The 23,370-nt window shown below is 29.5% G+C and overlaps 8 protein-coding genes across 8 annotated transcripts; 4 read left to right on the top strand and 4 right to left on the bottom strand.

The window, feature by feature from the left end:
* Nucleotides 1–3,526: 3,526 nt before the first annotated feature.
* Nucleotides 3,527–6,637, bottom strand: GO595_001501 (Structural maintenance of chromosomes protein 4; the record flags this gene model as incomplete). The annotated part of the gene is made up of 1 exon (XM_067914307.1): nt 3,527–6,637. One exon carries the CDS (start codon nt 6,635–6,637, stop codon nt 3,527–3,529), a length of 3,111 nt encoding a protein of 1,036 aa, XP_067778291.1.
* Nucleotides 6,638–10,354: 3,717 nt separating this feature from the next.
* On the top strand, nt 10,355–11,449 carry GO595_001500 (Dual specificity phosphatase, catalytic domain containing protein; the record flags this gene model as incomplete). The annotated part of the gene is made up of 1 exon (XM_067914306.1): nt 10,355–11,449. The coding sequence occupies one exon, from the start codon at nt 10,355–10,357 to the stop codon at nt 11,447–11,449; it is 1,095 nt and encodes a 364-aa protein (XP_067778290.1).
* A 2,388-nt stretch (nt 11,450–13,837) lies between these two features.
* Nucleotides 13,838–15,025, top strand: GO595_001499 (uncharacterized protein; the record flags this gene model as incomplete). Its single annotated transcript, XM_067914305.1, has 1 exon — nt 13,838–15,025. One exon carries the CDS (start codon nt 13,838–13,840, stop codon nt 15,023–15,025), a length of 1,188 nt encoding a protein of 395 aa, XP_067778289.1.
* A 1,470-nt stretch (nt 15,026–16,495) lies between these two features.
* Nucleotides 16,496–17,215, bottom strand: GO595_001498 (14-3-3 protein; the record flags this gene model as incomplete). The annotated part of the gene is made up of 1 exon (XM_067914304.1): nt 16,496–17,215. One exon carries the CDS (start codon nt 17,213–17,215, stop codon nt 16,496–16,498), a length of 720 nt encoding a protein of 239 aa, XP_067778288.1.
* Nucleotides 17,216–17,340: 125 nt separating this feature from the next.
* GO595_001497 (WD40-repeat-containing domain protein) lies at nt 17,341–18,309 on the top strand (the record flags this gene model as incomplete). The annotated part of the gene is made up of 1 exon (XM_067914301.1): nt 17,341–18,309. The coding sequence occupies one exon, from the start codon at nt 17,341–17,343 to the stop codon at nt 18,307–18,309; it is 969 nt and encodes a 322-aa protein (XP_067778287.1).
* A 139-nt stretch (nt 18,310–18,448) lies between these two features.
* Nucleotides 18,449–18,781, bottom strand: GO595_001496 (40S ribosomal protein S25; the record flags this gene model as incomplete). The annotated part of the gene is made up of 1 exon (XM_067914300.1): nt 18,449–18,781. The coding sequence occupies one exon, from the start codon at nt 18,779–18,781 to the stop codon at nt 18,449–18,451; it is 333 nt and encodes a 110-aa protein (XP_067778286.1).
* Nucleotides 18,782–19,050: 269 nt separating this feature from the next.
* On the bottom strand, nt 19,051–19,446 carry GO595_001495 (cofilin/tropomyosin-type actin-binding protein; the record flags this gene model as incomplete). Its single annotated transcript, XM_067914299.1, has 1 exon — nt 19,051–19,446. The coding sequence occupies one exon, from the start codon at nt 19,444–19,446 to the stop codon at nt 19,051–19,053; it is 396 nt and encodes a 131-aa protein (XP_067778285.1).
* A 681-nt stretch (nt 19,447–20,127) lies between these two features.
* Nucleotides 20,128–20,439, top strand: GO595_001494 (replication factor A protein 3; the record flags this gene model as incomplete). Its single annotated transcript, XM_067914298.1, has 1 exon — nt 20,128–20,439. The coding sequence occupies one exon, from the start codon at nt 20,128–20,130 to the stop codon at nt 20,437–20,439; it is 312 nt and encodes a 103-aa protein (XP_067778284.1).
* Nucleotides 20,440–23,370: the final 2,931 nt, after the last annotated feature.

Below are 23,370 nucleotides of genomic sequence, written 5' to 3'. Positions count from 1 at the left end.
CTTCTTTCAATCCTCATTTCTTCTCTATTGAAAAGAACAAATTTATATTCTAGATCCTTCTTCATCAAAAATTGTCAAAAATAGTTCATATAAACCTTTAATTCGCAAAAACATATTATTACAACAAATTCCACACTTTAAATGTTCAATAGAAACAACGACAAATTATTAATACATAAAACCAATTTTATTTATTTATTTATATATATTTACAAATCAGAGAATATTTGATAAGGTTTTATCAAATGTGACAAATTATAATTTTCATTTTCCATCAAATAATTATTACAATAATTAATTAATCTTAGATTGTCTTTTTCACCGCAAGAAGCCACCATTTGACAAAGATTTCTTCTCAAAGAATGGCATACGAAATATCCCTCGTCGCATTGAATTCGATATACTGAACCAGATTGAAAATCGATTTGAGGAATTAAATCTCTTTGAGGCACTATATCAACGATTGATATCAATTGCACGTTTTGATTTTTCATTTTATATTTGTTCTGTAATGCTGCAACACCTCCACCACTCATAGCCAACACAGCGAAACCGAATTTAATTGCAACTAATTTCGCTAAACCACCTCCTAAAGAATGTCCCACACATAATACGTCATCACCCAAATCTTTAATTTCATTTATATTCTTGTCAATATAATTCGAGAAATCATTGATATATCGATCAATTATTGAAGTAGTAAATAATGTCTTAGGAAATAACATCAAATCTCCGATTTTCCCAATGTTTTCTTCACTTGAAAACAATACAAATGGAAACAAATAATCGAAAAATCGTATGAAAACTGATGGTAACCATAACTCAACATCAGTGATTATATCAACATTAGCAGTTGTGCCTCTAAACCCAAAAATAGTTAAGTTTAAACTTGGTACACGAAATCGTCGCATATAACGACCATAAAATGAACGATTCGGAAAATCATTATCCATAACATAATTTTGGATTTCTGTTGTATAATTATAGATTAAAGTTTCATTTGTGGTTGATTTACATTCGATATAATATAAGTCTTTGTTTTGTTGTACATTTAAACATTGATAATCTTCAACAATTTGCGCTTTATATATATTTAATTGATTTTCACATGTTCCTTCTAATATAACTTCTTCACAATTCCGATTAAACCTTCGATCATTATAATGAACATATGTACAAACTTCAGAATTAGTTGTGTTACAACTAATAATAAATGTACCATTAACATATTCTTCTTGGACATGGACTAAATCACCCAAAAAGACACTTCTTTCTGATAAAAGATATTCTTCAATTTCTTCATCATCTTGATAAGTTAATTGTGCGAAATAAACTGCTTGCATCACATCTAAACCTTTAATTTTATTATAACATATTGAAGGTTGAACTAAATTTTTATATTCGAAATTCGTTGTATAATTTGGATTTATATTTATATTTAATGAATTTCCAATTATTGTATTAATATCATTATTACTATTAGTTAAATTATTATTTTGTGAATAAATTGTTGATAATTTAACTTCAGGTTCTCGAAGTGATACAAAGATATAAAATAATACAAAAAATATTCCAATTGCTAAGAAAAATGCTGTGAATCGGACCCAACGAAAGATTCGATATTTGGTTCCCCACATTAAATATTTACGAAATGAAATTCGTAATTCTTCACGTGTTGATGAAGAATACATTTTCATTTTTAATGTTTCTTCATTAATTTTCTTATTACGTTTAATTCTTGTGAATATTACTGAAGGAAAATGTATAAACATTGAAAGAATTGTTATTATTATTAAAAGAATAAAACCTAAAGCAGTTATAAAGCCTTTAGCAATGAAAACAATTAAAATTATTATAAATAAAATTGTTACTATTAAATAAAATAAATTAGAAAATATTGTCCATTTAGAAGACTTTTTTAACATTTCTTTAGGATTCTTAAAGAATGATTGAATAAATTGATTCGTATGATTTAAATAAATACAATTTAAAAACTCATCATCAAAATCATGATATTCAATAAGAGTATTCTCATCTATAAATATCGAAACAATTCCATGAAAGAAATATAATACATATTGAAGAATTATTAATGCAAATGGAATATATATCCCAGAGATCATTAAATAATTCGGTAAAAATGTTCGTAAACTTGAATCAGTTAAAAATAAAAAAAGACTTATTAATGTAATTCCGCCTAAAATAACATGGATTACTTCATTAATATAATGACAAATGAGTTTAAATCGAGTCGATATTTTATAGAATATTTTCCCAGTTAAAATACTTTTACTAAAATTAATTAATATCATAAATGAATTTATGATGCGATATATCGTCGAAAGTTTAGAAAATGAGGAAAACGTAAAAGCATTCCGAAATGGTAATAAAAGTAAATTAATGAAATAGATACTATATAATATAGCAATTAATGATAAAATATAATACCCAACTGTAAATTCTTCAAGATTCTCATAAATTCCAATAGTAGAAAACTCAATCCATATCATCATAAACATACAGAAAAAGATTATGCATTGGGCAAAGTTATAAAATATAAATAAAAATTTGGAAAATGAAGAAAAAATTCGAAAGATTTGAAGAATTGTTAATACCCATTTTACAGCTTTGCTTGTATAGGATTTGTTATGACTATCTTGTAGAACTTTATAATACGATGGAATATATTGTGATATGTTTTCTTCTTTTTTTATTTCATCTGATACATCAAGTTGAATATATTCACGATTTAAGAGCTTATTTAATGTTGACGTTACTTCTTCATCTGTATTCTCAGAACTTTGGGCTATTATTCGATTAAGTGATTTATCATATGATAATGTGAAATTTACACCTTCATAAATTACTTCCATCTGCCCACGCTTATACTTTATCAATCCAATTAAACTATAATATTCTTTATTTGTTATCACATATGAAATAAACTTCTTTTTAGAATCACTAATTTCAGTTAATGTTTCTATACTATCATCACTACTTTTTTCACTTGTTTGGTTATCACTGGTACTGCTGTCTGTTGATGTTTCACTATTATTATCACTGCTTTTTTCACTCGAATTATTATTACTATTATTACTTTCTGTTAATGTTTCTGTATAATCGTCACCACTTTTATCGCTTGTATAATTATTACTGCTGCTACTGCTACTAGTTTCTTCGTAAGAGCTTTGTGTGGAAGATTGGCTTGATTCCATCTTTTTTCACGTTCAAAAAACCGAGATTTTTCACAACTTAACAATAATTTCAGCAGAAATTTCAAAGCTTATTCAAAATTGCTTTCACCCAACCGAAATTCCGGTTACTTTTTTAAATTCATTAATTTCAGCTAATTTAAGAGATTTAGTCATAAAATCACAAAAATTTATCATATTTAAATATATTTATTGATTTTTAATTTTATTTTCCAATTTTTCGAAATCAAATCACCAAATTGCAGTTGCGGTGTCATTTTACGATACAAAAAGTTTAATTAATTATTCAAAATTTATTGTTAAGAAAATACAATTCAATTTTCGACATCGTTATTTTCATCCTCTATTTTCCTTTCTCTATGTTCTGTATTTATTGCCAAAGTTGACGTACAATCCTCTGTCTTAAATATTCCGATTAATCTATCAGCCATTTCGAACATATTATTTCTATGCGACACCACAATGAACTGTGCGTTTGTTGTTCTTTCTCTTAAATAATTTGCAATGATTGAAATATTTCTAAAGTCCAAAGCTGCGTCAATTTCATCCATAATATAAAATGGCGTTGGTTTAAAATGATGTAATGAGAAAACAAGTGCCAAAGATGAAATAGTTCTTTCACCGCCACTTAAATTGGAGATATTTTTCCAACTTTTCTCAGGTGGTCTAACAGAGAATTTAATACCTCCACTAAAAGGATCAAATCGATCAACGAATTCTAATTCTGCATCACCTCCAAGTGTTAATAATTGATATGTTTCTTTAAGTTTTGCGGCTATTTTTTCGAATCCTTCCATGAACATATTTAATCTATTTTGTTTTAATTCATTACAATTTTCGATAATTTCACCTCTTTTCATATCAATTTCTTTGAACTCTTCCATATTCGATTGATATATTTTATCTTTTTCTTCATATTCTTGTATAGATGATAGATTAGGATCAAGTTCATTTAATTGTTTCTCGATTAATGCTTTTTCTAATTCAAGTTCTTCATCTGTACGTTCTTGAATTTGATCAAATTGATCTTCTTTGATACCTAATCTTTCGAATTGTTTACATATACCAAAAATATTTGCTTGAATTTCTTTCCGATCTGTTTCACGTTTCTTTACATCTTGTTTAGCTTCTGCAATCGATACAGTTAATTCATTAATTTCTGATTTTGATGTACGAAGTTGTTCATCTTGTTTTTGATGTGATTCTTCTAAATTTTCAATTTTTTCGATTAATTCTTTGATATCTGTTTTTAATTTTCGTTTTTTTTCTTGTGATTGTTTAATTAAATCTTCAAGTGGTTCAATTTCTCTTTTACTTTTTTCAATTATTTTTTCATTTTCTTCTTTTTGTGTTGTGTTTTTAGTAATTGAACGTTCAGAAGTATTAATTTTTACTTGAAGAACATTTTGTGTTCCATTAAGTTTCGCAATTTCTTTTTCGATTGATTGTATTATATCTGTTTGAGGTTTCATTCTAATTTCGAATAATTCTCGAATTTTATTTTCTAATAATTTACTATTATTTGTTAATGTATCGACAATTGTTTTCTTTTCTTCTAGAATTGGTTTATTTTCGAATATAAATTGTTCTAATTCATCAACTTTTCGTATATCTTCTTCATCTTCTTTAAATTCTTCCATTTCATTAATTTGTTCTTCAATTGTTTTTAATAATTTTGTTTTACTATCATAATCCATTTCCATTTTCCTTAAATTCATTTCTAATTTCTCGATATTAATACCTGAAAGTTGAGATTTAAGATTAAACAAATAATCTTTGCTTCTTTTTAATTCTTCATCAACCTTTTTAGATTCTTCTAATATTAAATTATATTCATCTTCATCAACAATTTTCATTCCTCCTCTTTTAATATAATTACCACCTCCAGAGAATGTACCTGATACTTCAATTAATTTACCATCAATTGTTACAACTCGATGTCTTTCACCTGAATCTAATGCTGCATTTTTAGCATCATCAATATTTGCTGTAACTAATGTATCTCGAATAGCATAAAAAAATGCTGGTAAAAATATCGGATCTTTTGGCTCTAATTCATTCAATAATATTTTCGATTTCTTTGGTATCCTTTTAGGTAATTGAACTCTAGGTATCTTATTTAAGATGATACATGTGACTATTCCTGCTTTACATCGTTTAACTTCTTCGACACATCTTTCTGCTGTTTCTGTCGTATCACAAACTACTGAATCAAGTCGATTACCTGCTGCTGTACTTATAGCTACATCATATTCTTCTTTAACTGTGCCTAAGTCTCCTAATCGTCCATATATTCCATTAATATTTTCTCTTCTTTTAAGTTCCATTATACATTTAATTACATTACTTTTCCCTAATTGTTTATCCATCATTCGTCGCATTTCATTAACTTTTCGCGCTTTTTCTCGAGCTTGTATTTGTAGATTTTGTGTTTCTTGTTCTTTTATTTCAATTTCTTGTGTTAAGCGATCGATATCGATTTTACTTTGATCAATTTCAATTGTTATATTATTAATTTCTGTTGTTAATGTATTAACAATTGTTTGAGTTTGTTCTAATTCTTGTAATTTCTCATTCTTTCGTCGTTCTGCATCAATTGATTTTTGTTTTATTGTCGATATTTCATTCTCTGCTTGTGTAATTCGTGAGTTTATTTCACGAAATTCATTATTCTTAAGTGATAATTCATTTTTAACTTCTTCAAGTTCCATTTGAATTTCTTCATTTTCTTTCTTGACTTCAGATTCAAGTTCATTAAGTTTCGATTTTTCTTCTGGTAATTTACTTTCAAGTTCTTCAATTTTTATTTTGTTGTCAGATATTTTTTGATTATATTTAGTTAATGTAATATTTGCAGCTTGAATTGCTGTTGTAAGATTTTCGTTTTGTTTATTTGTTTCTTCAATTACTTCTTGTAAATGTTTATTTCGCATTTTATTACTAAAGATAAAGTTTTTCTCTTTGTTTATATCTTTTTGCATTTTGTCGCGACTTTTACGAAACTTTTTAAGTATAATTGTTTGGCTTTCATTGTTTTTCTTGAGTTCTTCGATTGTTATAACTAAATTATTGTACTTTTCAATGTTCGCTACAATTTGTTGTCTCATCGTTTCAACTTCACTGATGACTTCACGAAGTTTTGCTTCTTCTTCTTCTTTAGTAATAAAGAGACGTTTGGCATCGACAAGCTTAAGTTTCTCTTTAAGACTAAGATAATGTAATGCTTCATCTTTGGCAGATTCAAGAGAATCACGATCTTTTCGACTTGCTGATAATTTATCTGCAATGATCTCACGATCTTGATTGATCTGATTAAGAAGAGCTTCTGTAGATTCTATTTTTGGGATAAACTCATCAGAGCCAATGATATCTTCAATGTATTCTAATAACCCGGTTTGCTTTTTATTTCGACCTTTAGGTTTCATATAAGAAATTTGACCAACTTCACCCTGGAGAATTAAAAACCTGTTGTGATCTAGATCAATTCCTTCTTGTCGAAGAAAATCTGTGACATCTTCATTTGAAGATTTTTGGTCATTTATATAATAATTTGAACCAGACGCACTTATATCTCGCTTAATGTTATATTCTTTACCTTCAATAATATTGTTGTTTTTATCTACTTTGGCAAAATGAACTTTAACTGAAGCATGCCCAACATTTGGATGCATTGAACTTTTATGAATTAAATCTATAAGTTTTGGTTGACGAATTCGTTGGGCTCTAAAGCCAAAAACAAAAAGTAAAGAATCTATTAAATTTGATTTTCCTGAACCATTAGGTCCGACAACACATGTGAACTGTGGATGAAATGGGCCAATTGTCTTCTTTCCAAAGTATGTTTTGAAATTATTTAATTCTATTTTTGTTAAAATTAGCCTTTCTTCCTCTTCAATCATTTAAGGCCGTTTATTAATTATATAAACGGAATTTTAATCACTTTTACAGATTGAATTGTTTATATATTTACTTATATAAGTATGAAATTAACATAACCAAAAAATTACTTGTTCAAATTATTTTTAGTTTAAATGAAAATAATATAGACAAATTTTTAAAGCCTTCCTTTGCTTACTTTTTCAGAGAATTCCCATATTCATTCAATCACATTATTTGTTGGATTGTTTATTCGCATTTTGTTTTAAAAGGTTTTGATGAATAATGTTTCTTTAATACACAAGAATTAAATTAACTTCTCAGCAAAATGGTTGAATATAAATTAATTGATTCAAAGATATGTAAAAACAAAACAACGCCATTTTTTGGGCATTATAAATCAGAGATATAAAATATTATGAGTAATCCGAATGATCCTTTTTATCCATAATTATCAAAAGCTTTCAAAGAATGATTGGGAACTTCATTTGAAATATATTAAAGAAGGAAATAATCCAGATGAAATATCAAAAATAATTCGAAATGATGAAATAGAAAAACTTCAAGATATATCAACACATACAAATTTTGATTTTAATCAAGAGATTATCCCATCACTTTATGAAAGATATTTATTTATTAATCAAGAAAATGATCCATTTATTGATTATGCAGCATTTTTTGTATCAATAAAATGTTTTAAAAATTTGCTTATGAATGTCTCTAATTTAATATGTGGAAACGAAGAAATTATTCATGCTTTTACAAACCATGCGAAACTGCAATTTCATCGAAATAATATCTTTTATTATTTATTTAAAAACAAAATTGAAAAAAATATATCTATAGAGAATTAGAAAAGAAATGTATTAAGTATTATAATTATGAAATGTTTTTATTAAAAGAAGGAATGACTGTTAATGAAGATATTATTAATGAAATTGCAAGAAGAAAATTCAAATTGTTTTGGACACCATTAATGTATGGACATACAGATGCAGCTGAAAGAGGAGAAGTTCTTCTTAAACAAAAAACAATTGATATAAATGCTAAAAATATATCTTTATTAGTTTTATGATTTAATTTCTAAATTTTAAATATAAAAAAATGTTGAAATTTATATAAAACATTTTAATCAGCGCTTAAAGTGCGCAATTATAAGGTCGTAATGAAATTGTTAAACATAAAGAATTGATTTAAAGTTAAGTTTATGAAATTATATTAATTTTTATAATTTTCTATTTAACGATATTTGTACATATGTAATATATATTAAAGACAGCATTTCTACCTTCTAAACTATAGAAGATTTGGATTTTTTTTTAATTTAATAAAATGAATATTTAGATAAAATTATACAATAATAGAAAAGAGAAGTTTGTTTTATTAAAATTGAACTTATATTTTCTTGTATAAAAATGTTGTTAGATATTCTTTGAAAACATAAAAGAAGATGATTGAAAAATGGCAAAATTGGCAACATTTTGGGTATTTTGTATAATGAATTCAAAAATTGTTTTTTTAACTTTCTTAACATTTTAAAAAAAAATAATTTCACAGTTTTCCCGATCGAATGTTAAAAATAATTGTTCATTTTTGAATGAGTGTTTTTTCAACACTCTTATCAAAATTGAACCAATTAAAAGATGTTTACGAATAATTGCTTTTGGAATTGAGTTAGATTTACATTCTCAAAAACATGGCAAGAAATCACAAGAAAGAATTAATGATTCTTATTAATAGCTTTACTAAATATCTGCGTCATAATAAATTACTAAAATCCCTTTATAAAAATGTGATCTTTTTTGATTTATCTCCTTGATTCAAAAAATGTTATAATTTTCTTAGATTTGAGGGTTAACATTTTCAAACGTTATCTAACATTGTATGCAAACACTTTATTCAAAGTGATTTGCAAAAATAAAATAAGAGATTGATTCAAAAATTCATTCTAATTTTTGTTGATTTAATGTTAACTCATCAAATTCACTTTCCTTCTATTACTGAATTGCCTCTTCCTCCATCAGTTGAAAATATGTTTCAAAATAGAATTCCTTTATTTGTTGAGATAACAAAACAAAGGCAAAATAGTAAGATTACTACTCCTGGAAAAGGACAATGGACAATTGCAGAAGATAAAATTTTATTAGAAGCGATGGCATCATTCACAGGACATATTTGTTGGGAAGAACTTTCAAAAAGAATTCCTGGGAGATCGGCAAAACAATGTCGCGAAAGATGGCAATTCCGATTACATCCAGATGTTAATAAATCACCATTTCAACCATGGGAAGATGCATTAATAATCAATGAAAGAGTTAACCTTGGAAATAGATGGACACAAATTGCAACAAAGTTGCCAGGAAGAACATCATGTTCAGTAAAAAACAGATGGTATACTGTGCTTAGAAATAGAAAATCCGAAAGAGCTCCAAGAAGAACAAAAACAGTTCAAGTTCAAGCATCTCCTTTTTATCGAGAAGCATTAGTACTTCGTGACAGAAAGGAGTTATGGGAAAGAAACTCTTGTAAAAAACCACCAAAATCAGAAACATAAATTCCGAATGAAAAAAAATAAAAGTTCAAAATCTACAGCTTATCAACTGATTAATATTCATTCATTGTGTATAAATATATTCTTAAAAATAAGAAATTAAATTCATTAATTAAAGGGATTGTGGAAATATATAATTTTTAACTAAATGTAAAAACTTTATAATGGAATTAAAAAGAAATATAATTTAATATAAAGAATGATTTCAATTTATGATATGAAATTGAAGTAAACGCAAAAATTGTGAATAATGAACATATAATGATTTAAATATTAAGAATTTTGATTAAATTAATGAAAAACTTCTTCTTACTTTGAAAATGAATTTCTATATGAATTTTTACATAGTGTACATTATGTAAATAACATCAAGACTTAAATATCTCCAAAAATTATTTCTGGTTCAAACATTAATCTTTTCCTTTTTATCAAATATTACTTTGGAAGAGTTTTTAATGATTAATAGCTAATACAAAAATGATAATCATTGAATGACATACAGAGCAATTAGATGTCTGATCAAACATGTTAAGAAATAATTCCTATAATTTATTATGAAAATCGAAATAAAATAGTTTCATGTCGTGTAGACATAAATGTTTAAATTAAAAAATTTGAAGTTTTTGTGTTTTTTTATGAAGGTGATGTGAGATTACCCAAAAACTTTGAAAGCTTTAAAAAGTGTCAAACACGTTATTTCATTCTTCTTCAGATGGGGCAACCTTTGAGTGTTGAATACGAATTAAATGCAACTGGAAACCCTCCCAAAGCATTAGTTTTGTTCGTTTTCGAAAATGATTCACTCAAACCAATCTCCTTCCTTGATTTTCTTAATGCTCCAATTTCTTTTCAAAGTCACCCATTGGCAATGATTGAAAGGTTTGATGGACCTCAGCCGAACTACAATGAACCATATATCCAAAAACAATCATTATCTGATACTGTTCATTTCATTAACTCTAATTTCGAAATATGTCCATACCAATTCAAAACATATCGTTTATGGTTTATCACATCTCCAATGATTTCACAAGCAACAAGGTCAGATTTGGTTTCGATATCAAGAAGTTATCCATTTGATAATTATTATTGTAAAACGGGAATTGATCCCACGTCATTATTTTATGATTGCGAAAACGTCAAATCGGTTCATTTAGCGTTACGTTCCTCAAATAATTTCAGATATTCTTTGCCTACAAATTCAAATCCAATAACAACAAATTTAAAATACAGAAGATCTTATCAAACTACGTCACTCAAGACCACATTTGCCACCAATTCGAGTCCATTACAAACAGAAATTGAACGCAAAGAAAAAGAAAATGATTATGACAAAATCACTGATAACTTATATATCGGTAATGAAAACGTTGCTAACAACTTAAAGCTTCTTAAATCCATTGAAATCACAGATATTGTTTCCCTTAATGAAAATGAATTTTCAAGTCGATTTGATTGTTTCACATATTTTCGGATTAAATTGGGCGATTTTGTCTTCGAAGAGTTCAATAAAGACTTTTGGAACGGAATAACATTCATTAAAGAGGCAATACAACGAGGCGGGAAAGTCCTCGTCCATTGTAGAAAAGGTCGGTCACGTTCTGCTGCATTATGTATTGCATATTTAATGCGCGAACAAAAAATGTCTTTCGAAAGTGCGTTTAAATGTATAAAAGAAAAAAGGCCATCGATATCAGTGAATCAAGGATTTATTCAACAGTTGCAAGCAAAAGAAGCAACATTAACTAATAATAACATACAAAAGCACTTGTTAAGACCAAATTTAAAATTATTAATTTCTAAGTAAAATATATATAATTTGTTTTAAAAATTTCTTTCTTTAAAAATAAAATATTTAATAATTATGTTGATTTTAGATTTAGCCGGATGATAACATCGAAACTTAAAATCGTGATTATCACCAGAAATATGGGATTCATAATTAATAACTATTCATCATCAGATAAAGATTCATAAGAAAAAATATGTATTCATATGGGAGATCACTATATGACATAAATGTGATTCATGAGGAATTCTGAACATCATTTTTTAGCAAAAAAAATTTGACATGTGATGCGAAATATAGACAGGTTGAGCGGTTGTGACTTAATTCCGTCACTTTTCGACTAAGGGACCACCCAAAATGTCTGATAGCGTAATTTTCCAGCTACCTTCAGATTGGAGATTTTGGTTCGTAATGAACACAAAACCAACTAGAAACAGTGGGGCTTTGTATCAGATTGAAGAAATTGTTGCAGTCAGCTCGGCCGAGAATTTTTTCCGTTATTTCTACAGTCTTCCTAAAGTAAGCGAAATAAAATGCACAGAAACAAAGAGAATAAGCATAGCATTATTCCGTGGAAAAATTAAACCAGCATGGGAAGATCCAGAAAATCAAAACGGATGCGAATTTATTTTCAGAATAGCACCACAAAAAGTAGATGAAATTTGGGAAAAGATACTCGTCTATTTAATTGGAGGGTCTTTTAAAGACAAAATTGAATTGAATGGAGTGATCATTACAAGGAAAACCATCAAAAGTAACGATGGAAGGGTCACCATAGATTTCTTTGAGGTACAATTTTGGTCTAAAAACAAAGCATCAACAAAAGATAATAATACTTTCATTGATTTTATTTGTAGCCAAGAATTTGATGGCATCCCTGAGTACCATGGGATCAAAAATCATACATCGGGGTGAGTTTAGAAATTAATAAAAAGGAAAAACATTTTTGATTTCAAATTTCTAAATTAAACGTAATTAAAGAGAAGTCTACAAGAACTTACAAAAGCATTGTTTCATTGTTTTATAATTAGTTCCTGTTGGGAATACATTGCTATGTTTTTCGAATTCATTTTGTGTAAAATCTTTAGAAATTCTTTTTTTGCAAGACCACAACAGTTTCATTCTACAACAATGCAGTCTTTATCTCCTAAATTTTTGTTTGTTTTTTGATGAAATTCCTTAAATAAACTTTTTGTAGATTCTTTTTTATTCTCTTCATATACTAATTCAATTGCATCGTCATCTTTAATATTTAAAGATCGTATTATGTTATCATCAGATAAAAATTTTCCGTTTAATGTCCACTTCAAATCATCATTTTTTTCTTTCTTAAATATTTCATAAAATTCTTCTTTTAAAGTTTTAATAGTGTCATCTTTATATATTTGTATATATGCATTTTTCCCTGTGTTTTTAATCTTGATTCTGATTTCTTGGATCATTTCATTTCACGTGACATATCACAATTTAAAAGAATTATGAAAAAATGACAAAACCGGTTAAATTCAAAGAAAATTACATATGAGCAAAAAAGAGAACGAAATATTGTATGATCTCCAACTCCATATTCAACGCAAAAACATGAATATGCAAAGATCAAGTGATGAAGCAAAAAGAATTCAAGTTTCATATGAAACTCAAATTCATCAATTTTTACTTTCCTTATATCATGCAGCTTGCTCTATTTGGCAATTTTCTTTTAAACAGCCATCAGCAGTATTAAAAAACGAGATAACTTTGAAAAAAGATATTCCTATTCTAAACAAAACAGATGAAATGCTAGAATACATGGACAAATTCAAGAGTGTTGGGAATAAGCTGAAAACTACTCATCATGAAAATGATAATCACATTTCGTACGAACTATTTTTGCTTACGTTATCTAACTTTCAATTTTTATGGTCTGCTGAGCACATCAATACATTTCTCAAATTTCTTCAAACAACAGATTTAGCGAAAAGACAGATGTATTATTTCTGCTTCACAATTCATCCATTAACAATTATCTATTCTAAAAATTGCCTTAAAAATGTATACTACCATTTCCATAGCATGAATGTTGAAGAGCTACTGGAAGATTTAAAGCTTAGTATGAGAAAATATGCACCATTATTCCCTAGTTTTCTTAAAGAGATTCTCAATACCGAAAATGAAAAAAATGGCCAGATATTTTTTGAAAGAATTCTCCATCCTTTTGTTACGGCACCATTTATTTTTGGCCTTACTAATCCAGATTTTATTCTTTTCTATGCTGAAAAATCAAATGCTTTTGTTGACCGTTTAAAAACGTTTTTTTCAAGTGAAGATGGTGACCGTTTAATTACAGAAATTATTTCTTGTCAAGACTCAGTATCAACTCTTCCAAGTGAGAATTTGTTGTTTTATGTATACCCAGAATTCAAGCGTATGACTGTTTTTAATCTGAAGTCTTTCGAAGCAACTGAAGGAGTGATTCAAAAACCAATTATCTCAACTTCATTGTTTCAACTTATTCTCGACAACAACGAAACACAAAAGGAAACTGTATCTGTAACAAAGAAACAAGATACATTAAATTCTTTAGTTCGAGAATTTCTTCTTCATTCATATCTTGTTAAACTCGATCGAACTTATGATAATGTTTCTAATTATTTCCAGGACATTGCTTCGTTTTCTTCATTTGAAGTTAATCCAGAACTTGAAGAATGTTATTACGATCTTTTAGATGAACTTTCAAGTTCTCCAACCACAATTTCTGAAATTTCTAAAAACATTGAACATGAGATGGCGAATGAAACCAATCCTGGTGAACAAACACTTAATACTCTTTCTGAATATAGTCAACAATCACAATACATCAAAGGACTTCAAGAAATTGCAGCTAAAATCCGAAAATGCGCTAGCAATACCTATGATTTCTACTACATGTACCGTGTATACTTTGAGCTTCTTAGTGAGATCAGGGAACATCGCCCATCAACAGATGAAATCATTCAAAATCCGCAAACGTTCGTCAACTTTTTCTGTGAATGCTCTGAAAAATTCAGCGAAATTGAGAAGAAGAAAATCTCGAGTCGAAAGATCAAGAATTTATTTTATGTTCTCATGTATGACACTAAAGCATGGGAGACCTTTATTTCGCAACCCTCTCTTGTTGAGTATGACAAAGAAATCCAACGTTTTGTTTCTGAAGAATCCGAATCACTTTTATGTTATCATCAACTAGATTTTCTCGATATCTACAAAGAAGACAAATCAAAGCTCGAAATGTTCAACAGTGAGTTCAAACTTGCTTTTGAATGTGCTCAACCATTTGAACGTATTTCACATATCCATTCAGCCTATGAAATTTTGGGCGGACTTCTGCGCCTTCAGGACATAGGTGAGATAGGCGCTGACCAAATTGTACCTTTTGCACTGCTTGCGACAGTTTATGCAAATCCATTAGGTCTCGCATCGACCGGAAATTTCATTGCGGAATTCATCTCGCCACTGCTCTCTGGCAACTCGCCAGTTGACCATGCGGAGGAATACAGCCTGGTACAGTTTTTGTCGACATTTAGGTTCTTAGAAGAGAAATATAATGAAAAGAAGAAAGCAAATGAGAATAAATGATGAAGGCAAAAATAATATTTGTGAATAAAACAGCAGAGTTTAAAAGGTTTTAATTTAATAATTTGTTAATGATAACGAATGTGATCACATTACATAATTTTTGTTTAAATATTTAATTTAAATTATGTTACAATTTTTTTTATTTGAATTACCAAACAAAATTATTCATTGTATTACATTTTATTCATTTATTCGAATTCTTCAACACGTGGTACTGATGAATGTCCACTACTTGCTGATGGTCATTTCTTCCTTGAGTGTTAGCGCCTGGCATTCCGACTTGTGCGCCGACTGCTGCATAATGATAAGTTGCTTGTGTAATGGCTGAGCTTCGAATGTAGCAACATCTACGTATTGTTTGATTGGATCCATGCGAGTGTGTCATTGATTTCCTTGTTGTTTGTATCTTTATCTGATTGTGTTAATGAGTTAACGAACTGTTCTTGACTTAATGAGTTACATACGCCGAAGCAGTATCTTTAGAGTGCATTTTCTGCTTCGACTTTCTTACTTATTTCTTCATTTTGTGCCTTGTACTTCTCTGCTTCTGCAACCATTTCTATCTGTGTCTGCTTGTGAGTAACATCCTTTCTCATTCTTAGTCTCTTTCACGTGTCTTGTTGCCTTTTAAATCAAATATGTCAAGGAGGTTGTTGTTACATGTTTGTACACGTTCTCTTTCAGAAACTTTGATTGTAACTGAGCTCCTATTAACATTATATAGGTGACGTCTGACTTAGACATGTTCGCATCTCTTAAAACTAGTGTAACTGGAGTAATTGTCGATCTGAATAATTCATCATTTAAGTTCTGGAACATAGTACGTGAATTGTTATCAATAAAATCGTAGCCTTCAAATAATGATCACAATTGATGCAGATATGACCACCGGTGGATAATGTTCATAATGACGTAATGCACTTTGGGATCGTTTTAAGTCACATTTGAACTTATTTTGAAAACGATCTGTAGAATAATTATCCATACTATTATCAAAGTCTTCACTGCCAAGATGTATATCACCTTTTGAAATGCATAAATCGAAACTTCTTTTCTTCTAATACCATTTCATTAAAGAATCTTATGTATTTAAGTGGTTGCACCGAGTGACATACTCTCATTTGTTGTAATTACTCGATCTAAAACAGTCCAATTATCCGAACTTTGTTATCGAAAAGCTATAGCTTCCCTGGAATTAGCCAAATGATATATTGATCATTTTTTACATGACAAAAGAGCTTTTGAAATGACACAAGGTCCACCTTAACTATAGACTAAAACAGCTACCAAATATTACAAATCGATTTTATTTAGATTTTGTTAATGATGAAAATTTTCCATTTAGATTATAGTATTTAATGATTATCATTCATTCATTTGAATATCGCATTTTTTCTTTTACATATTTAGGGAAGAAGAACTGATTTCGATATCAACATTATTCATAAAATGATAATTATCTGTTCTTTTTTATTGTTCTGCTTGTTCGTCACTCCACAATGATACGTTGTCCTTAAGGAGCTGAAGTATAAGTGTTGCTTCAGAGTATTCATCCTCGTCAAGAATGTCAAGGATATCAACAGCTTCCTTAAATGTAGTATCTGCATAGTCAATTGCCTCTTGTTTCTTACCGAGAATTTCGTAGAGGAAAACTGAGTAATTGAGAGCTAATCCGAGGAATGTTGGATCAGATTTCTTCAATTCTTCTTTAGCTATATCAAGAGCCTTCTCATAACACTCTTTAGCTTTTTGCGCCTTTTCTTTTCGATCTGCCTCGCTCTTAAATTCGACGGAGTATCGATAATAATCTGCTTTTAATTTTTCATAAAAGACCTTTGCTGTGGCATTTGTAGCAGCACCAATGAGCTTGCTATCTGTTAAACTTATAACGTCATCGCAATATTGATCAAGTTCTTTTTCAAGAGATTCTTTAAGTGCTGTAAGTTTTTCAACACGTTCTGGAATTGTTTTCACCATTTCATCATCAAGAAATGCATTGACAGTACGGAGGGTAGAACGGCATGAACCAGTAAGGGCTTTGTAGGCAACTGATAAAAGATTTCGTTCATCAGCGTTCAAATTTGGATCAATATCAATAATTTTATTGATATACTTTAAAACATCTTTATAGCGCTCAGCTTGATCCGCAACACGAGCCATGTAAAACAACAATTCTCTTTCGCTAGACATGAAATAAAAAGTGACGTAGCCAACACCGATAGCCCGCTATCAACCGCCAATTCAATTCAAATCTGTTTAACGTACTCCAGTTTATTTTCACAAGGTCTGTTAAAAAATACTTTGTTAGTTTACAGATGGCTGGAAATGTGAAAATCATGGAAAATTTACCTGGAGACACAGTTTCTGATCTTTCTTTTTGCGAAAGATCACCGCACTTATTGGCTGCCACAAGCTGGGACAATTCAATTCGTGTTTGGGAAGTTCAACCAAATGGAACTCAGTCAAAAAATGTTTTAGTTATCCAAGAACAATCAAAGGATGCAACCTTACGTTGTAGCTTTAGCCGTTCTTCTGATTTATATTATGGAATGGCACATGGGGATATTAAAATGGTTAAAGCAGGAGAAACCACTGGTACTCTTATTGGACACCACGTAGGAGTTGTAACAGGTCTTAGGTTCAATGATAACAAAAATATTGTAGTTTCAGGTTCAACAGATTATAAATTATGTTTTTGGGATCCAAAATCACCTAATAAAGCAACGAACACCATCGACCTCCCAGAGAAATGCGTTTCTTTGGATACTAAAGGTGATTTTATTGCAGTTGCAATGCTTGATCAAGTTGGTTGGATTGATGTTAAGAATCCAACGTTACAAAAGAAGAAATCAAAACTTACCACAGCTTTAACATCAATTGGTGTTGCAGGAAATGGATATTTAGCAGGAACAGTTGATGGATGTGTTGAACATCATAATGGTACAACATATAATGTTCTTAATTGTCACAGAAAAGAGCAAGCCAAAGAGGTTTACCCATCGAATTGCATTGCTATCTCGCATGAGAAGAAAGGCGGGCTCTCTGCAGGCGGTGATGGGTGTCTTCAGTTTTTCAACCTCCAAACGAGCGCTGTCAAAACCGTCGAACAGTCTATCGTACCAGGTCAAATGAAGCCGATCACAGCTGCTGCTTTTGCTTATTCAAATAGTGTTTATGCTGTAGCTATTGGATATGACTGGTCAAAGGGCGCAGATGAATATCAAAAAGGTGCAGTAGCTCCTGAGATTATTTTAAAGAAATGTACATCCCAACAAATCCCATAATAAAAATATATAAGTAAATGATATTAATTAATAAATGATGAAAGCCATTTTTAATTCCAAACAGAAGTTAAAATGTTAAAGAAGTAAATAAAAAAATGATGAAAGTTATATAAAGTTGAAAATATTATAGAAAAAATATTTATTTCTTACCTTTCCTACCTTTTGGTGCAGCTTCTGCCTTTGGGGCTTCTTCAACTACTTCTTCTTTTGCACCGGCAGGACGTCCATAAGCAACAAGCTTTGAATGCTTGATCAAGCAAACAATCTTGCCGTCAGCTTCGAGTTGCTTCAAAACTTGACGAGCAACTGTAAGGGAAATCTTATAACGATCTGCAAGTTTGGATGGTGTGATGAGTTTGCTGCGTGGGACAGCCTTTTCTATTTCTTCAGCAACTTCTGAAAGAAGGACTGTTGCCCAATCCCTCTTTTCCTTGTTTGTAGTCTTTGTCCACTTCTTTTTGACTTGTGGCATTACCAAATTATCATGGCCATAACCGCTGCTATCAATCAAATAAACTATTCAAATAATAGTAAGGCATTTTTGCCACTTTTTTCATTTCATCTTTTTGATGGATTGATGGAAACAACATATTTTAACAAGGAATCTCACAGCTGTATAAAACGCGCGTCACATCCACCCTACATTTTCTTGACTGAAATTTTCAAGAAAATCACACAAATATTTGATTAAAAAATGTAAAAAAAATTAATGGAATGTTTAAGTCCATCTTTCATGGTTGCTTACCTTGTACCACCGGCTTTGTAAACACGAGCATTGATTTCTTGCTCATCTAATTCATCAAGTGAATCAGCATCAATTGCAATTGATATTTGGTTGATGACCTTTTCAACATCACCTCTGTGAAGGTTCATCTTTGCCTTTGTGTTCATACGTGTTCCTTTAGCGATGTATTTAATGAAAACAAATTTAGAACGTATAGATAATTCATCACCTGTAGTTACACGAAGGTAACCATAACCAATGAACTTATCATCAATTGCAGCCTTCATTTCATCAAGACCACCTTCACCCTTTCCATGGAGTGTCCAAACAGTTTGGTTAGATCCATCTTTGTATGTTATGAGCATCCAATTAATTGGGGATTTGTCGCTACGAACTTCTTCGTAGGCTTGCATAATTTCAGGATCAGAGCAATCAGAAGTCATAAGTGAAGTCAAAAAAATGATGGACAAATTCCATTTGGCTTATATTGAATTCCCTTTCAATTTTTCAATTAAATTTGAGCGTTCAAGAATTTCGGAAATTAATAAAGTTATCTTTGTGTTGTCTTAACTTTGTGGCTATATTAATGCATTAATAAAAATTAAATATTAGAAAGTATGTTAGTATGAGTTTAGAAATTAACATGATATTGATTTTATAATTTCAAGAAAAAAATTTGAGTAAACACTTTATGACACACAAAAAATAAATACAAATTATCAATAAGCAAACAAGGATTTTAATGTTATGAAAATGTAATAATTTCATTTTAAGGAACTTTGATATTTAAGGATTGAGATGCGATGTGAGATAGAAGCTTCTGTCCAAAACACATCGACTTCTTTAGGAATTTCTTGAAATGAAGGAAGACAGAAATTTTCTGATTTCCATTCTGGTTTTTGATCTCCAATTTCTTCACATAATTTTTCAAATTCATTTCTTGTCTTTAAGACAATCTTTTGGTACGTGTTGATTTTTCTCCACCATTTTTGTATCTTTTTTGCATATTCATCTTCCATCTCTAAAATTTCCTAAACGGAAAATAACCGTTTGCAACGTGAAGTCACTCCAAAAGACGTTAGAAAAAACACAAAATGGCAACACCGCGTGTTAATGGCCAAACATATCGCAAATATGAAGGAGAAGTTGTAAGGATTGTTGGGGCTGTAGTTGATGGAAACGGTTCACCTAAAAAAATCAGAACGACAGATGGACAAATTGTTTTAATACATCCAAATGGATCATCTAATGGATTTACAGCTGAATATGTTGAAGTCACAGGAAGGGTTCAAGCAGATGGAGCCATTGTTGAAGTTATGTCAGTCCCAATAACATCAACCATTGATAATGATGCCTGGAATCAAATGGTCCAACTAATGGAACAACACAAGGAAATCTTCCAATAAATTTCTCTAAATTTTTTTCTTTTTTTTTTCACATAAAATTACAAATCATAAAAACATTTCACAATAAAATAATAAAACTTTATTGAAAACCATTTTTTTGTATACAAACACAAACACATTTATTATTATTATTTTCATATATTTCCTTTCATTTGTAAATTTAATCTTTTTGTATTTATCTGTATAAACTTCTGAATTTCGACGGCTCTTTTGTCATCCTTTGGGAGCATTTCACAGACTCTGTTCAGATATGGCAATAGTTCAGTTGCCTGAATGAAGCTTGACAAGTCGACATGTTTCCTTAGTGAGTTCAAGATCATTATTGCAGCCTTAATAATTTTCGGGTGTTGATAATTTTCGTCACATAAAACTTGGTTTATAGCCGCCAATAAATCCTTTGGGATTTGAGCTAATTTCGCATCATCAACAGCTGCAAGTAAACGAAATGATTGTAATACTATCAATGGGACGTCTTGCATTGTTAACTTTAAGATATATATTTGTAAATCTCGGACTTGTACACATCCGGGATTTTTCTTTACTAATGCGACCAAAGTATCCAAAATTTTCTCTTTTAAAGTATATTCATATAACAACGAATGTAATAAACAAGAAGCGATTAAAGGAATTTGTGGAATTTCTATTTGGAATTTCATAGCATTTCTTAGAATTGTATAAGAAGAATTCGTATCGATTAAAGAAGAAGATACAAACATTTGTACAAACATATCAAATATTCCATTTTCGGATAATATTTTACATCCGATTGAATGGAATGACATCGAAAACATTAAACGAACAGCAGCATTTAATACCGTTTGTTCACCAGAGAAAGAAGAAGCCAAAATGTGAATGATTCCATCCATATATTTTGTGTTTAAACAAAACTCAGAAGAATCAGTAAGCGCTACAAGTATTTGTAATCGAGAAGCTATATAACCATTCATTTCTAATAATGATTGAAGGACTTCATGTTGTGATATAATTTTTGGTGATATATCTAATTTTGATAAACAAAATAATAAGAATAATGATGAAGTAATAATTTGTGGTTTATCTTTCCGTAAATAATTCGATAATATATTTAATATTGTATTATCTTTTAATACTTTCTCAAATATATGATCTTGTTTATTGTTTTGATCGATTTTTAATAAGAACTTTTGATATTTATCCGATAAATTTAAATTTAATGGTATCGCTTGAAGAATATTTATAACTAATATTGGTTGAATATCAATACTATTACCAATCAAATTAAAGATACAATCAATATAATTTTGATTAATATAATAATTCGGTGAAATAAACTCCGCAAATACGCGAAGTTTCGTAACATCAAAATTAGATAATATATGTTGACATAATAATGTTAAATGTGAAATAGAATCAAATGTACGTTGATCATCAACATCAGTAGATAAAACTGTGGGTAACGCATTTGATATTTTCTCTAAATGATTTTGTAATAAGTTATCTCCAAATTTATCAATAAATTGTAAGATATATTTATTGGGTGTTTGATCATGATCACCAAGTAAATCAATGATTTGTGGTAAGTAATCAAGTGAACGTGTTGTTAATAATTGATTAGAAATTTTTGTAGCAAATGATAAGGCTGCAACATATGAATCTTTCTTTTGCATTTCTAATGCAGAGATAAACATTTGCATTCCGCCGGAATCTAAAAATTGACTAAACTCTTCATCACTTAATAAAAATTCACTAGCTAATAATAATATGGATGGAATATTGGTCTTTGATTTGGATAAGTTGAAAATGATCTTCTCTTTGGATAATAATTCAATCAAATTGTCATCTTTATGATTGATTATAAAATTGGTGACACTATTGAAATACTCATCATTTGGATTTCGTAATACGGTTAACAGGTAATCTGCGCTTAAAAGTGGACAATGATGTTCGTTTTCAACAGAATCCCAGTCGATTCGTTCGGAATCTGGAAAATATATTTGGTTATTTCGAAACATTTTAACAATCTCTTCAAATGTTGGCCTTTCATCTGGATTTTTACTCCAACATCGTGTTATTAACTTCTTTAATCCTTTAGGACATTCTTTATTAAGTTCTAATCTCCAATTACATGTGACAACATATTCATATATTTGTTCACGATTCTTGTTTTCAAATGGTAGCTTTTTACGTAGCATCTCCCATAATACTATTGCATATGAATAAACATCAACTTTTCGTTCATAATTTAAACCTGCAAAAATTTCTGGCGCCATGTATTGGGGTGTCCCAACTTTTCTATTGATTACATCGTCACTTTTAATTCTGCGGCATAAACCGAAATCTGAAATTTTGGCATTATTATAACTGTCAAGTAAAATATTCAAAGTTTTGAGGTCACGATGAACAAAATTGTTTTTGTGGAGACAATCCATTCCTGATGCTACTTGGTATGCTATTTTTGTGAGTTCAGTAGAAGTAAGAGGAGTTGAGTTGCCAGAGTGAAGTCTGTCAAAAAGAGATCCTCCTGAATAATATCTTGTTAAAATTCGAAAAGGATATGAAATATGTGCACCAACAAGTTTAGCTGAGTGTATACTTCTTACTTTGTCCATTGCAAGAATTTCAGTACAAAAGGAATTGAAGATATTGACCAAATATCCATCTCTTGCAATTCGCATTTCTTTAACTGCAACAATTTCAGCTGTTTTCTTAAATATGCCTTTGTAAACAACGCCGAACGCACCTGTTCCAGTAGTTTCAAGTATAATAATTTCATTGTCATTTTTAATGAAAATATCTGATTTAACTTTTTGGAGATTTGAAAGAAATTTTTCTGTGTTGACCCTTTGCTTCTTGGTGAGAAAGAGATTGTTAGAAAAGATAAATGAAAGTGCTTTTTCTTTAAAAGGGAGATCTGATGGATCAACCGAAATGTCATTGGTTAATTTAAATAGT

The sequence above is a fragment of the Histomonas meleagridis genome (assembly GCF_020186115.1).
Source record: "Histomonas meleagridis strain 2922-C6/04-10x chromosome Unknown contig_145, whole genome shotgun sequence".
NCBI classification, from domain to species: domain Eukaryota; phylum Parabasalia; order Tritrichomonadida; family Dientamoebidae; genus Histomonas; species Histomonas meleagridis.
Note: the sequence above shows the minus strand (reverse complement) of the source record. Positions and strands in the feature narration are given on the sequence as shown.